General features: G+C 47.4%; 1 protein-coding gene across 1 annotated transcript in view; it reads left to right on the forward strand.

The window, feature by feature from the left end:
- Positions 1 to 3,842: 3,842 nt before the first annotated feature.
- galr1b (galanin receptor 1b) overlaps positions 3,843 to 17,438 on the forward strand; it is a 75,302-nt gene continuing 61,706 nt past the window's right edge. Inside the window, exon 1 of the mRNA XM_065016813.1 lies at positions 3,843 to 4,966. Coding sequence (XP_064872885.1) covers positions 4,289 to 4,966 — 678 coding nt within the window. The 5' untranslated portion in view covers positions 3,843 to 4,288. The remainder of the gene's footprint in view (positions 4,967 to 17,438) is intronic.

Raw genomic sequence — 17,438 nt, forward strand, 5'->3', positions numbered from 1 at the left:
GTGGGACAGTGACCTCTCTGTAGCCTGTGGGACAGTGACCTCTCTGTAGCCTGTGGGACAGTGACCTCTCTGTAGCCTGTGGGACAGTGACCTCTCTGTAGCCTGTGGGACAGTGACCTCTCTGTAGCCTGTGGGACAGTGACCTCTCTGTAACCTGTGGGACAGTGACCTCTCTGTAGCCTGTGGGACAGTGACCCTCTGTAGCCTGTGGGACAGTGACCTCTCTGTAACCTGTGGGACAGTGACCTCTCTGTAGCCTGTGGGACAGTGACCTCTCTGTCTGGGACAGTGACCTCTCTGCCTGTGGGACAGTGATCCTCTCTGTAGCCTGTGGGACAGTGACCTCTCTGTAGCCTGTGGGACAGTGACCTCTCTGTAACCTGTCTGTGACCTCTCTGTAACCTGTGGGTGACAGTGACCCTCTCTGTAGTGCCTGTGGGACAGTGACCTCTCTGTAGCCTGTGGGACAGTGACCTCTCTGTAGCCTGTGGGACAGTGACCTCTCTGTAGCCTGTGGGACAGTGACCTCTCTGTAACCTGTGGGACAGTGACCTCTCTGTAGCCTGTGGGACAGTGGGACAGTGACAGTCTCTGTAGCCTGTGGGACAGTGACCTCTCTGTAACCTGTGGGACAGTGACCTCTCTGTAGCCTGTGGGACAGTGACCTCTCTGTAGCCTGTGGGACAGTGACCCTCTGGGACAGTGACCTCTCTGTAGCCTGTGGGACAGTGACCTCTGTAGCCTGTGGGACAGTGACCTCTCTGTAACCTGTGGGACAGTGACCTCTCTGTAGCCTGTGGGACAGTGACAGCACAGTGACCTCTCTGTAACCTGTGGGACAGTGACCTCTCTGTAGCCTGTGGGACAGTGACCTCTCTGTAGCCTGTGGGACAGTGACCTCTCTGTAGCCTGTGGGACAGTGACCTCTCTGTAGCCTGTGGGACAGTGACCTCTCTGTAACCTGTGGGACAGTGACCTCTCCTGTAGCCTGTGGACAGTGACCTCTCTGTAGCCTGTGGGACAGTGACCTCTCTGACCTGTGGGACAGTGACCTCTCTGTAGCCTGTGGGACAGTGACTACTCTCTGTAGCCTGTGGGACAGTGACCTCTCTGTAGCCTGTGGGACAGTGACCTCTCTGTAGCCTGTGGGACAGTGACCTCTCTGTAGCCTGTGGGACAGTGACCTCTCTGTGGGACAGTGACCTCTCTGTAGCCTGTGGGACAGTGACCTCTCTGTAGCCTGTGGGACAGTGACCTCTCTGTAGCCTGTGGGACAGTGACCTCTCTGTAGCCTGTGGGACAGTGACCTCTCTGTAGCCTGTGGGACAGTGACCTCTCTGTAGCCTGTGGGACAGTGACCTCTCTGTAGCCTGTGGGACAGTGACCTCTCTGTAGCCTGTGGGACAGTGACCTCTCTGTAGCCTGTGGGACAGTGACCTCTCTGTAGCCTGTGGGACAGTGACCTCTCTGTAGCCTGTGGGACAGTGACCTCTCTGACCTCTCTGTAGCCTGTGGGACAGTGACCTCTCTGTAGCCTGTGGGACAGTGACCTCTCTGTGGGACAGTGACCTCTCTGTGTGGGACAGTGACCTCTCTGTAGCCTGTGGGACAGTGACCTCTCTGTAGCCTGTGGGACAGTGACCTCTCTGTAACCTGTGGGACAGTGACCTCTCTGTAGCCTGTGGGACAGTGACCTCTCTGTAGCCTGTGGGACAGTGACCTCTCTGTAGCCTGTGGGACAGTGACCTCTCTGTAGCCTGTGGGACAGTGACCTCTCTGTAGCCTGTGGGACAGTGACCTCTCTGTAGCCTGTGGGACAGTGACCTCTCTGTGGGACAGTGACCTCTCTGTAGCCTGTGGGACAGTGAACTCTCTGTAGCCTGTGGGGCAGTGACCTCTCTGTAGCCTGTGGGACAGTGACCTCTCTGTAACCTGTGGGACAGTGACCTCTCTGTAGCCTGTGGGACAGTGAAGGCACAGTGACCTCTCTGTAACCTGTGGGACAGTGACCTCTCTGTAGCCTGTGGGACAGTGACCTCTCTGTAGCCTGTGGGAGCCTGTGGGGCAGTGACCTCTCTGTAGCCTGTGGGACAGTGACCTCTCTGTAGCCTGTGGGACAGTGACCTCTCTGTAGCCTGTGGGACAGTGACCTCTCTGTAACCTGTGGGACAGTGACCTCTCTGTAACCTGTGGGGCTGTGACCTCTCTGTAACCTGTGGGACAGTGACCTCTCTGTAACCTGTGGGACAGTGACCTCTCTGTAGCCTGTGGCACAGTGATCTCTCTGTAGCCTGTGGGACAGTGACCTCTCTGTAACCTGTGGGGCTGTGACCTCTCTGTAACCTGTGGCACAGTGACCTCTCTGTAACCTGTGGCACAGTGACCTCTCTGTAGACTGTGGGGCAGTGATCTCTCTGTAACCTGTGGGACAGTGACCTCTCTGTAGCCTGTGGGACAGTGACCTCTCTGTAGCCTGTGGGGCAGTGACCTCTCTGTAGCCTGTGGGACAGTGACCTCTCTGTAACCTGTGGGACAGTGACCTCTCTGTAGCCTGTGAGACAGTGACGGCACAGTGACATCTCTGTAACCTGTGGGGCTGTGACCTCTCTGTAACCTGTGGGACAGTGACCTCTCTGTAGCCTGTGGGACAGTGACCTCTCTGTAGCCTGTGGGACAGTGACCTCTCTGTAGCCTGTGGGACAGTGACCTCTCTGTAGCCTGTGGGACAGTGACCTCTCTGTAACCTGTGGGACAGTGACCTCTCTGTAACCTGTGGGGCAGTGACCTCTAGCCTGTAGCCTGTGGGACAGTGACCTCTCTGTAGTGACCTGTGGGACAGTGAACTCTCAGCCTGTGGGACAGTGACCTCTCTGTAGCCTGTGGGACAGTGACCTCTCTGTAGCCTGTGGGACAGTGACCTCTCTGTAGCCTGTAGCCTGTGGGACAGTGACCTCTCTGTAGCCTGACAGGACCTCTCTGTAACAGTGACCTCTCTGTAGCCTGTGGCACAGTGACCTCTCTGTAGCCTGTGGGACAGTGACCTCTCTGTAGCCTGTGGGACAGTGACCTCTCTGTAGCCTGTAGGACAGTGACCTCTCTGTAGCCTGTGGGACAGTGACCTCTCTGTAGCCTGTGGGACAGTGACCTCTCTGTAGCCTGTGGGACAGTGACCTCTCTGTAGCCTGTGGGACAGTGACCTCTCTGTGGACAGTGCTCAGTGGGACAGTCTCTCTGTAGCCTGTGGGACAGTGACCTCTCTGTAACCTGTGGGACAGTGACACTCTCTGTAGCCTGTGGGACAGTGACCTCTCTGTAACCTGTGGGACAGTGACCTCTCTGTAACCTGTGGGACAGTGAAGGCACAGTGACCCCTCTGCTCACTTGCTATTGTCAATAATTATATAAATATATTGAATTTTAAATGCTGTCAGACAATGAAATGAAACGTCATATAACATAAAAGCCATGATAGAAATCAGAGACCGCTGCAGCCGGGAGGAACTGGTATAAATGGGTTGTTCTTTTCTTTCCCGTCTTCACACCTCAGTGTTTCAGTCAAACCTTTCAGCTCCATGGTATAATGGTCTCCAGACGTACTCCACAGTAGAGGTTGTCAACCTGTAGGTAACCTGTTTACAATAGCAATAAGGCACCTTCACGGGTTTGTGGTATATGGCCAATATACTACGGCTAAGGGCTGTGTTCAGGCACCCCGCGTTGCGTAGTGCTTATGAACAGTCCATAGCCGTGGTATATTGCCCATATACCACACCCACTCGTTTCTTATTGCTTAATTATACCATTCAGGTTTTAGTACGTTGTTTTTTTTTTACAGCAGAAGGAACCAGCGCTGAAAGGTCTCCGTGTTCATGTTACTATAAGGAGCTCCGAGAGGTTTTGGACAACACATGGTTTCATTTTACCGCTTCATGACCGCCTGGGTTAGCCTATACTGTATCTGTCATAGCCAGGCTATCGTTAGTGTGTTCCGTCGAAGACGCGCATCGGGAGACCAAGCCTCCTTTCACTTGTTGTAGGCGGCTTTTCTCACAAGTGGATCAACGCATAACCATTTCCTCCAAACGATGCGTAAAAGTAGCCTAAACCCAAAACATCTGGAACTTGACACAGCAGTGTTACTGGACTGAGTGTGATACATAGACCAGATTGTATACCATGCGAGGCTCTGGACAAAATCCCCACTTTCTCCGGAGATAGCAACGCTGTTATTTCTTAAACTCCTGGAACGTCTGGACGAGGACGCCGCGGCGGTGTGAGAGAGAAAACCATGCTGCTGCCGGGCAACGAAACGGGCTACGTCTGGACCGAGTTATTATTAAACACCGGCAACCTGACGGCGTGTGCCGGTGAAGAAGACCACGGTGGTCCGGAGGCGGTGATTGTTCCGGTGATTTTTGGATGTATATTTTTCCTGGGTGTCGTCGGGAACTCTCTAGTGATGATAGTAATAGGGAAAATCAAGGCCCGGCGCAACAGAAGTACGACAAACATTTTCATCCTCAATTTAAGTATAGCGGATCTATTATTTTTGCTATTTTGTGTCCCGTTCCAGGCTACTATATACTCCCTACCTGAGTGGATATTTGGAGCCTTTTTATGTAAATGTGTTCACTATTTAGTGATGGTGTGTATGCTGGTGAGCATCTTCACGCTTGTTGCCATGTCGGTGGACAGGTACATAGCTGTTGTACACTCCAAAAAGTCCCCCTGCATTCGCAACAGGAGGAATGCCCTCATAGGGGTCTGTGTTATTTGGGCACTATCGTTCATATTCTCTATACCAGTGGCGCAACACCAGATACTTACTGACCACCCGGAAGCGCCGAACAGTTCGTTCTGCTGGGAAGCGTGGTACGCAAGCGCTTCCAAACACACCTACAAAGTCACTATTTTAGTCATTGGCTATCTGTTACCGTTGGGCTTGATCATATGCTGCTATGCGAAGGTAAGACAACTTTTCATCTGAAGTAGAGAAACTGTCAAACGCTTCCCTTTTTACGCACAGGTTAGGGTGTACATTAGTGAGGTTGGAACACGCTCCTGTATGACGGAAAATGACACAATGATGACATTTATTGGGCTATAATGCTAATGTTTTTCAGCCAAGCGCGGCAATAAATGCTGTGAGCGAGAACAAAGTGCGAACGTGCGGGACCACTGCGCTCCGGAAAACCTGCGCGTGTGTCAGTGCTCTTTGTACCCGGCTGCGTGACCGTTTTTTTTTACCCCGTGCGGTGTTGGGTTCAGAGGCCTAGAGTTTCTGACAGACCTTTATAGTCCTTCATATGGTTTATTACAGACTGGGTTACAATGATAAATTACCTATATAGTCCTTCATATGGTTTACTACAGACTGGGTTACCTTGAGAAATTACCTATATAGTCCTTCATATGGTTGGTTCCAGACTGGGTTACCTTGAGAAATTACCTATATAGTCCTTCATATGGTTGGTTCCAGACTGAGTTACCTTGAGAAATTACCTATATAGTCCTTCATATGGTTGGTTCCAGACTGGGTTACCTTGAGAAATGACCTATATAGTCCTTCATATGGTTTACTACAGACTGGGTTACCTTGAGAAATTACCTATATAGTCCTTCATATGGTTGGTTCCAGACTGGGTTACCTTGAGAAATGACCTATATAGTCCTTCATATGGTTGGTTCCAGACTGGGTTACCTTGAGAAATGACCTATATAGTCCTTCATATGGTTTACTACAGACTGGGTTACCTTGAGAAATTACCTATATAGTCCTTCATATGGTTGGTTCCAGACTGAGTTACCTGGAGAAATTACCTATATAGTCCTTCATATGGTTGGTTCCAGACTGGGTTACCTTGAGAAATTACCTATATAGTCCTTCATATGGTTGGTTCCAGACTGGGTTACCTTGAGAAATTACCTATATAGTCCTTCATATGGTTGGTTCCAGACTGGGTTACCTTGAGAAATTACCTATATAGTCCTTCATATGGTTGGTTCCAGACTGGGTTACCTTGAGAAATTACCTATATAGTCCTTCATATGGTTGGTTCCAGACTGGGTTACCTTGAGAAATGACCTATATAGTCCTTCATATGGTTGGTTCCAGACTGGGTTACCTTGAGAAATTACCTATATAGTCCTTCATATGGTTTGTTCCAGACTGGGTTACCTTGAGAAATTACCTATATAGTCCTTCATATGGTTGGTTCCAGACTGGGTTACCTTGAGAAATTACCTATAAGTCCTTCATATGGTTGGTTCCAGACTAAAGCTTACCTTGTTTAACCTTACCTATATAGTAACCCAGAACCTTCATATGGTTGGTTCCAGAACTGGGTTACTTGTTTTTACCCAGAACTAAAATACTTTGTTTTAAACCCAGAACTAACATACTGTTGTTTTTAACCTTGAACTAAAATACCTATATAGTCCTTACTTATGGTTGGTAAAAGACTGTTGGTTACCTTGAGAAATTACTAAAATACTGTTATGGTTTGTTCCAGACTGGGTTACCTTGTTGTTTAACCTAGAACTAAAATACTGGTTGGTTTAACCCAGAAACTTTGACAAATACTTTGTTGATATTTGTTACCCAGAACTAAAATACTGTTGTTTTTAACCCAGAACTAAAATACTGTTGTTTTTAACCCAGAACTAAAGTACTGTTGTTTTTAACCCAGAACTAAAATACTGTTGAATTTGTTAATACATGCTTTTAACCCAGAACTAAAATAATGTTGTTTAACCCAGAACTAAAATACTGTTGTTTTTAACCCAGAACTAAAATACTGTTGTTTTTAACCCAGAACTAAAATACTGTTGTTTTTAACCCAGAACTAAAATACTGTTGTTTTTAACCCAGAACTAAAATACTGTTGTTTTTAACCCAGAACTAAAATACTGTTGTTTTTAACCCAGAACTAAAATACTGTTGTTTTTAACCCAGAACTAAAATACTGTTGTTTTTAACCCAGAACTAAAATACTGTTGTTTTTAACCCAGAACTAAAATACTGTTGTTTTTAACCCAGAACTAAAATACTGTTGTTTTTAACCCAGAACTAAAATACTGTTGTTTTTAACCCAGAACTAAAATACTGTTGTTTAACCCAGAACTAAAATACTGTTGTTTAACCCAGAACTAAAATACTGTTGTTTTTAACCCAGAACTAAAATACTGTTGTTTTTAACCCAGAACTAAAATACTGTTGTTTAACCCAGAACTAAAATACTGTTGTTTTTAACCCAGAACTAAAATACTGTTGTTTTTAACCCAGAACTAAAATACTGTTGTTTTTAACCCAGAACTAAAATACTGTTGTTTTTAACCCAGAACTAAAATACTGTTGTTTTTAACCCAGAACTAAAATACTGTTGTTTTTAACCCAGAACTAAAATACTGTTGTTTTTAACCCAGCTAAAATACTGTTGTTTAACCCAGAACTAAAATACTGTTGTTTTTAACCCAGAACTAAAATACTGTCACTTAACCCAGAACTAAAATACTGTTGTTTAACCCAGAACTAAAATACTGTTGTTTAACTCAGAACTGTTATCATTGTCCAGATAGATTACATTTTACATTACATTTAAGTCATTTAGCAGACGCTCTTATCCAGAGCGACTTACAAATTGGTGCTTTCACCTTATGACATCCAGTGGAACAGCCACTTTACAATAGTGCATCTAGGTCTTTTAAGGGGGGGGAGAAGGATTACTTTATCCTATCCTAGGTATTCCTTAAAGAGGTGGGGTTTCAGGTGTCTCCGGAAGGTGGTGATTGACTCCGCTGTCCTGGCGTCGTGAGGGAGTTTGTTCCACCATTGGGGGCCAGAGCAGCGAACAGTTTTGACTGGGCTGAGCGGGAACTGTACTTCCTCAGTGGTAGGGAGGCGAGCAGGCCAGAGGTGGATGAACGCAGTGCCCTTGTTTGGGTGTAGGGCCTGATCAGAGCCTGGAGGTAGTGAGGTGCCGTTCCCCTCACAGCTCCGTAGGCAAGCACCATGGTCTTGTAGCGGATGCGAGCTTCAACTGGAAGCCAGTGGAGAGAGCGGAGGAGCGGGGTGACGTGAGAGAACTTGGGAAGGTTGAACACCAGACGGGCTGCGGCGTTCTGGATGAGTTGTAGGGGTTTAATGGCACAGGCAGGGAGCCCAGCCAACAGCGAGTTGCAGTAATCCAGACGGGAGATGACAAGTGCCTGGATTAGGACCTGCGCCGCTTCCTGTGTGAGGCAGGGTCGCACTCTGCGGATGTTGTAGAGCATGAACCTACAGGAACGGGCCACCGCCTTGATGTTATTTGAGAACGACAGGGTGTTGTCCAGGATCACGCCAAGGTTCTTAGCGCTCTGGGACGAGGACACAATGGAGTTGTCAACCGTGATGGCGAGATCATGGAACGGGCAGTCCTTCCCGGGAGGAAGAGCAGCTCCGTCTTGCCGAGGTTCAGCTTGAGGTGATGATCCGTCATCCACACTGATATGTCTGCCAGACATGCAGAGATGCGATTCGCCACCTGGTCGTCAGAAGGGGGAAAGGAGAAGATTAATTGTGTGTCGTCTGCATAGCAATGATAGGAGAGACCATGTGAGGTTATGACAGAGCCAAGTGACTTGGTGTATAGCGAGAATAGGAGAGGGCCTAGAACAGAGCCCTGGGGGACACCAGTGGTGAGAGCACGTGGTGAGGAGACGGATTCTCGCCACGCCACCTGGTAGGAGCGACCTGTCAGGTAGGACGCAACCAAGCGTGGGCCGCGCCGGAGATGCCCAACTCGGAGAGGGTGGAGAGGAGGATCTGATGGTTCACAGTATCGAAGGCAGCCGATAGGTCTAGAAGGATGAGAGCAGAGGAGAGAGAGTTAGCTTTAGCAGTGCGGAGCGCCTCCGTGATACAGAGAAGAGCAGTCTCAGTTGAATGACTAGTCTTGAAACCTGACTGATTTGGATCAAGAAGGTCATTCTGAGAGAGATAGCGGGAGAGCTGGCCAAGGACGGCACGTTCAAGAGTTTTGGAGAGAAAAGAAAGAAGGGATACTGGTCTGTAGTTGTTGACATCGGAGGGATCGAGTGTAGGTTTTTTCAGAAGGGGTGCAACTCTCGCTCTCTTGAAGACGGGAGGGACGTAGCCAGCGGTCAGGGATGAGTTGATGAGCGAGGTGAGGTAAGGGAGAAGGTCACCGGAGATGGTCTGGAGAAGAGAGGAGGGGATAGGGTCAAGCGGGCAGGTTGTTGGGCGGCCGGCCGTCACAAGACGTGAGATGTCATCTGGAGAGAGAGGGGAGAAAGAGGTCAGAGCACAGGGTAGGGCAGTGTGAGCAGAACCAGCGGTGTCGTTTGACTTAGCAAACGAGGATCGGATGTCGTCGACCTTCTTTTCAAAATGGTTGACGAAGTCATCTGCAGAGAGGGAGGAGGGGGAGGGGGAGGAGGATTCAAGAGGGAGGAGAAGGTGGCAAAGAGCTTCCTAGGGTTAGAGGCAGATGCTTGGAATTTAGAGTGGTAGAAAGTGGCTTTAGCAGCAGAGACAGAGGAGGAAAATGTAGAGAGGAGGGAGTGAAAGGATGCCAGGTCTGCAGGGAGGCGAGTTTTCCTCCATTTCCGCTCGGCTGCCCGGAGCCCTGTTCTGTGAGCTCGCAATGAGTCGTCCCGAGCCACGGAGCGCCGAGGGAGGTCCGAGCCGGCCTGGAGGATAGGGGACAGAGAGTCAAAGGATGCAGAAAGGGAGGAGAGGAGGGTTGAGGAGGCAGAATCAGGAGATAGGTTGGAGAAGGTTTGAGCAGAGGGAAGAGATGATAGGATGGAAGAGGAGAGAGTAGCGGGGGGGAGAGAGAGCGAAGGTTGGGACGGCGCGATACCATCCGAGTAGGGGCAGTGTGGGAAGTGTTGGATGAGAGCGAGAGGGAAAAGGATACAAGGTAGTGGTCGGAGACTTGGAGGGGAGTTGCAATGAGGTTAGTGGAGGAACAGCATCTAGTAAAGATGAGGTCGAGCGTATTGCCTGCCTTGTGAGTAGGGGGAAGGTGAGAGGGTGAGGTCAAAAGAGGAGAGGAGTGGAAAGAAGGAGGCAGAGAGGAATGAGTCAAAGGTAGACGTGGGGAGGTTAAAGTCGCCCAGAACTGTGAGAGGTGAGCCGTCCTCAGGAAAGGAGCTTATCAAGGCATCAAGCTCATTGATGAACTCTCCGAGGGAACCTGGAGGGCGATAAATGATATAAGGATGTTAAGCTTGAAAGGGCTGGTAACTGTGACAGCATGGAATTCAAAGGAGGCGATAGACAGATGGGTAAGGGGAGAAAGAGAGAATGACCACTTGGGAGAGATGAGGATCCCGGTGCCACCACCCCGCTGACCAGAAGCTCTCGGGGTGTGCGAGAGCACGTGGGCGGACGAAGAGAGAGCAGTAGGAGTAGCGGTGTTGTCTGTGGTGATCCATGTTTCCGTCAGAGCCAAGAAGTCGAGGGACTGGAGGGAGACATAGGCTGAGATGAACTCTGCCTTGTTGGCCGCAGATCGGCAGTTCCAGAGGCTACCGGAGACCTGGAACTCCACGTGGGTCGTGCGCGCTGGGACCACCAGATTAGGGTGGCTGCGGCCATGCGGTGTGGAGCGTTTGTATGGTCTGTGCAGAGAGGAGAGAACAGGGATAGACAGACACATAGTTGACAGGCTAGAGAAGAGGCTACGCTAATGCAGAGGAGATTGGAATGACAAGTGGACTACACGTCTCGAATGTTCAGAAAGTTAAGCTTACGTAGCAAGAATCTAATTGACTAAAATGATTAAAATGATAGAGTACTGCTGGGGTAGGCTAGCTGCGTTGTTGACACTACCCTAATCAAGTCGTACCGTTGAGTGTGAAGTTTCTACAATGCTGATTATCGGGAGCTAGCTGGCTAGCTAGCAGTGTTGGTTACGTTACGTTGCGTAGGAGAACGACAATAGCTGGCTAACTAACCTAGAAAATCGCTCTAGACTACACAATTATCTTTGAAACAAAGACGGCTATGTAGCTAGCTATGTAGCTAGCTACGATCAAACAAATCACACCGTTGGGACTGTAATGAAATGAAGTGAAAAAGTGATACTACCTGTGGAGCGACGCGGAATGCGACCGGGATGCGAAAGTTCTATTCAGTAGACGTAGATGACCATAGAAATGACAGCCATAGCTCCTTTATGAATCATATAAATCATTATAATAGTAGGCAGAATGACAGCAGCATACTGTGTGTGTGTGTGTGTGTGTGTGTGTGTGTGATAGGAAGGTACACATAGCCATAAAACACACGTTTTTCCAGCAGCAGACTGTGTGTGTGTGTGTGTGTGTGTGTGTGTGTGTGTGTGTGATAGGAAGGTACACATAGCCATAAAACACACGTTTTTCCAGCAGCAGACTGTGTGTGTGTGTGTGTGTGTGTGTGTGTGTGTGTGTAGGTGTGATAGGAAGGTACACATAGCCATAAAACACACGTTTTTCCAGCACCAGACTGTGATCCATAATGTCAAAAGCCGCACTGAAGTCCAACAAAAACAAGCCCCCTTTTCATCATCAATTTAACTCAGCCAATCGTCAGTCAAACAGGGCTGAATAGTGACTGGTAGCAAGAATGTATGAAAACACTGATGGTAATATACTCATGGTAATATATACATGTCAACATACATACTGATGGTAATATACTCATGGTAATATATACATGTACACATAAATACTGATGCTAATATACTCATGGTAATATATACATGTAAACATGAATACTGATGCTAATATACTCATGGTAATATATACATGTAAACATGAATACTGATGCTAATATACTCATGGTAATATATACATGTAAACATAAATACTGATGGTAATATACTCATGGTAATATATACATGTCAACAGCGCTGAAAAGTGACTGTTAGCAGGTATATACACTGAATGCACAAAACATTAGGAACACCTTCCTAATATTGTCTTGCTCTCCCCTTTCTCCCTCAGAACAGACTCAATTTGTCGGGGGGCATGGACTCTACAAGGTGTCGAAAGCGTTCCACAGGGATGCTGACCCGTGTTGAATCCAATTCTTCCCACAGTTGTGTCAAGTTGGCTGGATGTTCTGGGTACACACATGAGAAACTGTTGAGTTTGAAAAACACAGCGCTGTTGCCTTTCTTGACACACTCAAACCGGTGCACCTGGCACCTACTACCATACTTTATTGATTTATTATGGATCCCCATCCATAAAAATAATAATAATAATAATAAAAAAATTAAGGCAGTTTTACAATTGTAAAAATATTACAATACGTTCATTGCAGAATTCACGACACACTAAGTGTGTGCCTTCAGAGCCCATTCTCCACGACCACATATCTACAACGCAAAATCCATTTGTACGTCTGTGTGTGTATGTTATCATGTGTTTGTAGGCATGTGTCTGTGCCTATGTGTTTAATTTAATTTGTTATTTAATATCACCTTTATTTAACCAGGTAGGCCAGATCACCTTTATTTAACCAGGTAGGTCAGATCACCTTTATTTAACCAGGTAGACCAGATCACCTTTAGCTAACCAGGTAGACCAGATCACCTTTATTTAACCAGGTAGGCCAGATCACCTTTATTTAACCAGGTAGGCCAGATCACCTTTATTTAACCAGGTAGGCCAGATCACCTTTATTTAACCAGGTAGACCAGATCACATTTATTTAACCAGGTAGACCAGATCACCTTTATTTAACCAGGTAGACCAGATCACCTTTATTTAACCAGGTAGACCAGATCACCTTTATTTAACCAGGTAGACCAGATCACCTTTATTTAACCAGGTAGGCCAGATCACCTTTATTTAACCAGGTAGACCAGATCACCTTTATTTAACCAGGTAGACCAGATCACCTTTATTTAACCAGGTAGACCAGATCACCTTTATTTAACCAGGTAGACCAGATCACCTTTATTTAACCAGGTAGACCAGATCACCTTTATTTAACCAGGTAGGCCAGATCACCTTGATTTAACCAGGTAGACCAGATCACCTTTATTTAACCAGGTAGGCCAGATCACCTTTATTTAACCAGGTAGGCCAGATCACCTTTATTTAACCAGGTAGACCAGATCACCTTTATTTAACCAGGTAGACCAGATCACCTTTATTTAACCAGGTAGGCCAGATCACCTTTATTTAACCAGGTAGACAAGATCACCTTTATTTAACCAGGTAGACCAGATCACCTTTATTTAACCAGGTAGGCCAGATCACCTTTATTTAACCAGGTAGGCCAGATCACCTTTATTTAACCAGGTAGGCCAGTTGAGAACAAGTTCTCATTTACAACTGCGACCCTGGCCAAGATAAAGCAAAGCAGTGCGACAGAAACAACACAGAGTTACACATAAACAAACATACAGTCAATAACACAATAGGAAAGTCTATATACAGTGTGTGCAAATGAGGTAAGATTAGGGAGGTAAGGCAATAAATAGGCCGTAGTGGCGAAATAGTTACAATTTAGCAATTAAACACTGGAGTGATAGATGTGCAGAAGATGAATGTGCAAGTAGAGATACTGGGGTGCAAAGGAGCAAAATAAATAAATAACAATGTGGGGGATGAGGAATTTCGGTGGGCTATTTACAGATGGGCTATGTACAGGTGGGCTATGTACAGATGGGCTATGTACAGATGGGCTATGTACAGGTGGGCTATGTACAGGTGGGCTATTTACAGATGGGCTATGTACAGGTGGGCTATGTACAGGTGCAATGATCGGTAAGCTGCTCTGACAGCTGATGCTTAAAGTTAGTGAGGGAGATTTAAGACTCCAGCTTCAGTGATTTTTGCAATTCCAGAGAACTGGAAGGAAAGGCGGCCAAATGAGGAGTTGGTTTTGGGAAAATATATCAGTGAAATATATCTGCTGGAGCGCATGCTATGGGTGGGTGCTGCTATGGTGACCAGTGAGCTGAGATAAATACTTATAGATGACCTAGCAAAGACTTATAGATGACCTGGAGCCAGTGGGTTTGGCGACGAATATGAAGCGAGGGCCAGCCAACGAGAGAATAGTGGTGGTGGGTAGTATATGGGGCTTTGGTGACAAAATGGATGGCACTGTGATAGACATTTACATTACATTTAAGTCATTTAGCAGACGCTCTTATCCAGAGCGACTTATAGACTACATCCAATATGCTGAGTAGAGTGTTGGAGGCTATTTTGTAAACGACATCGCCAAAGTCAAGGATCGGTATGATGGTCCGTTTTACGAGGGTATGTTTGGCAGCATGAGTGAAGGATGCTTTGTTGAGAAATAGGAAGCCAATTCTAAATTTAATTATGGATTGGAGATGCTTAATGTGAGTCTAGAAGGAGAGTTTACAGTCTAACCAGACACCTAGGTATTTGTGAGGCAGTGATCGCTGAAATCCTGGTTGAAGACAGCAGAGGTGTATTTAGAGGGCAGGTTGGTCAGGATGATATCTGTGAGGGTGCACATGTTTACGGATTTAGGGGAGGTACCTGGTAGGTTCATTGATAATTTGTGTGAGATTGAGGGCATCAAGCTTAGATTGTAGGATGGCTGGGGTGTTAAGCATGTTCCAGTTTAGGTCACCTAGCAGCACGAGCTCTGAAGATAGATGGGGGGCAATCAGTTCACATATGGTGTCCAGAGCACAGCTGGGGGCAGAGGGTGGTCTATAGCAGGCGGCAACGGTGAGAGACTTGTTTTTAGAGAGGTGGATTTTTAAAAGTAGAAGTTCAAATTGTTTGGCTACCGACCTGGATAGTAGGACAGAACTCTAGATTGCAACACCGCCCCCTTTGGCAGTTCTATCTTGTCTGAATATTTTATAGTTTGGGATGAAAATTTCAGAATTTTTGGTGGTCTTCCTAAGCCAGGATTCAGACACAGCTAGAACATCCGGGTTGGCAGAGTGTGCTAAAGCAGTGAATAGAACAAACTTAGGGAGGAGGCTTCTAATGTTAACATGCATAAAACCAAGGCTATTACTGTTACAGAAGTCATCAAAAGAGAGCGCCTGGGGAATAGGTGTCGAGCTAGGCACTGCAGGGCCTGGATTCACCTCTACATCGCCAGAGGAACAGAGGATAAGGGTACAGAGTAGGATAAAGGTACAGCTAAAAGCAATAAGAATTGGTCGTCTAGAACGTCTGGAACAGAGAGTAAAAGGAGGTTTCTGGGGGCGATAAATAGCTTAAAGGTATAATGTACAGACAAAGGTATGGTAGGATGTGAATACAGTGGAGGTAAACCTAGGTATTGAGTGATGATGAGAGAGATATTGTCTCTAGAAACATAATTGAAACCAGGAGATGTCATTGCATGTGTGGGTGGTGGAACTAATAGGTTGGATAAGGTATAGTGAGCAGGACTAGAGGCTCTACAGTGAAATAAGACAATAAACACTAACCAGAACAGCAATGGACAAGGCATATTGACATTAAGGAGAGGCATCCTTAGTCGAGTGATCAAAAGGGTCCAGTGAGTAGAGAGGTTGGTTGGGGTCACGGCGATTTAGACAGCTAGCCGGGCCATCGGTAGCAAGTGCCTGGGGAATAGGAGTGGAACTGGGGGCTCCAGGGCCTGGGTTAACCTCTACATCACCAGAGGAACAGAGGAGGAGTAGGATAAGAGTACGGCTAAAGGCTATAAGAACTGGTCGTCTAGTGCGTTGGGGACAGAGAATAAAAAGATAATATTTCTGGGCGTGGTAGAATAGATTCAGGGCATAATGTACAGTCAATGGTATGGTAGGATGTGAGTACAGTGGAGGTAAACCTAGGCGTTGAGTGACGATGAGAGAGGTTTAGTCTCTGGAGGCACCAGTTAAGCTAGGTGAGTCCTCTGCATGTGTGTGGGGTGGGACAAAACCTATCTAAGGCATGTTGAGTGGGACTGACGGCTCAAAAGTGAAATAAAACAATGAGAACTAGCCAAGACAGCAGTAGACAAGGCATATTGACATTAGAGAGAGGCGTAAGCAATCACAGGTGTTGATCAGGAGAGCTAAGACAACAACGGGTAAATGGTGATGAATGGGCAGAGTGGGTCAGTTAGGTACATACAGGACCTGAGTTCGAGGCTGGGGCCGACAGGTAAATGGTGATGAATGGGCAGAGAGGGTCAGTTAGGTACATACAGGACCTGAGTTTGAGGCTGGGGCCGACAGGTAAACAAAATGAGGTACCGTGTTATTGAAACAGTCCAGGAGGCATTAGCTGTGTAGCCGAGTGATCATAGGGTCAAAAGAGCAGTAACAGGTGAGTCAGGGTGCCGTTCTGTAGTCACTACTACGCTAGGTGAGTCAGGGTGACGTTTGATAGTCACTACTACGCTGGGCGAGGACACAGCGTTCAGAAAAGCTAGCGGGCCGGGGCTAGTAGATGGGTCTTCGGCGACATCGTAGCAGAATAGCCTGTTGAGACCACATCGGTCGGTCACGTCGGCAGTCCAGTCGTGATGGATCGGCGGGGCTCCGTGTCGACAAGGGTAAACGCTCCCTAAAACACTTTTGTGAGCAGGCCTTTCTAATCGACCTGGCCCGGGTATCCTGGAAGGACATTGACCTCATCCCGTCAGTTGAGGATGCCTGGTCATTCTTTAAAAGTAACTTCCTCACCATTTTAGATAAGCATGCTCCGTTCAAAAAATGCAGAACTAAGAACAGATACAGCCCTTGGTTCACTCCAGACCTGACTGCCCCCGACCAGCAGAAAAACATCCTGTGGCGGAATGCAATAGCATCGAATAGTCCCCGTGATATGCAACTGTTCAGGGAAGTCAGGAACCAATACACGCAGTCAGTCAGGAAAGCTAAGGCCAGCTTCTTCAGGCAGAAGTTTGCATCCTGTAGCTCCAACTCCAAAAAGTTCTGGGACACTGTGAAGTCCATGGAGAACAAGAGCACCTCCTCCCAGCTGCCCACTGCACTGAGGCTAGGTAACACGTTCACCACCGATAAATCCATGATTATCGAAAACTTCAATAAGCATTTCTCAACGGCTGGCCATGCCTTCCGCCTGGCTACTCCAACCTCGGCCAACAGCTCCGCCCCCCCCGCAGCTCCTCGCCCAAGCCTCTCCAGGTTCTCCTTTACCCAAATCCAGATAGCAGATGTTCTGAAAGAGCTGCAAAACCTGGACCCGTACAAATCAGCTGGGCTTGACAATCTGGACCCTCTATTTCTGAAACTTTCCGCCGCCATTGTTGCAACCCCTATTACCAGCCTGTTCAACTTTTCTTTCATATCGTCTGAGATCCCCAAGGATTGGAAAGCTGCCACAGTCATCCCCCTCTTCAAAGGGGGAGACACCCTGGACCCAAACTGTTACAGACCTATATCCATCCTGCCCTGCCTATCTAAGGTCTTCGAAAGCCAAGTCAACAAACAGGTCACTGACCATCTCGAATC

The sequence above is a fragment of the Oncorhynchus nerka genome, unplaced genomic scaffold, assembly GCF_034236695.1.
Source record: "Oncorhynchus nerka isolate Pitt River unplaced genomic scaffold, Oner_Uvic_2.0 unplaced_scaffold_859, whole genome shotgun sequence".
Lineage (NCBI taxonomy): Eukaryota > Metazoa > Chordata > Actinopteri > Salmoniformes > Salmonidae > Oncorhynchus > Oncorhynchus nerka.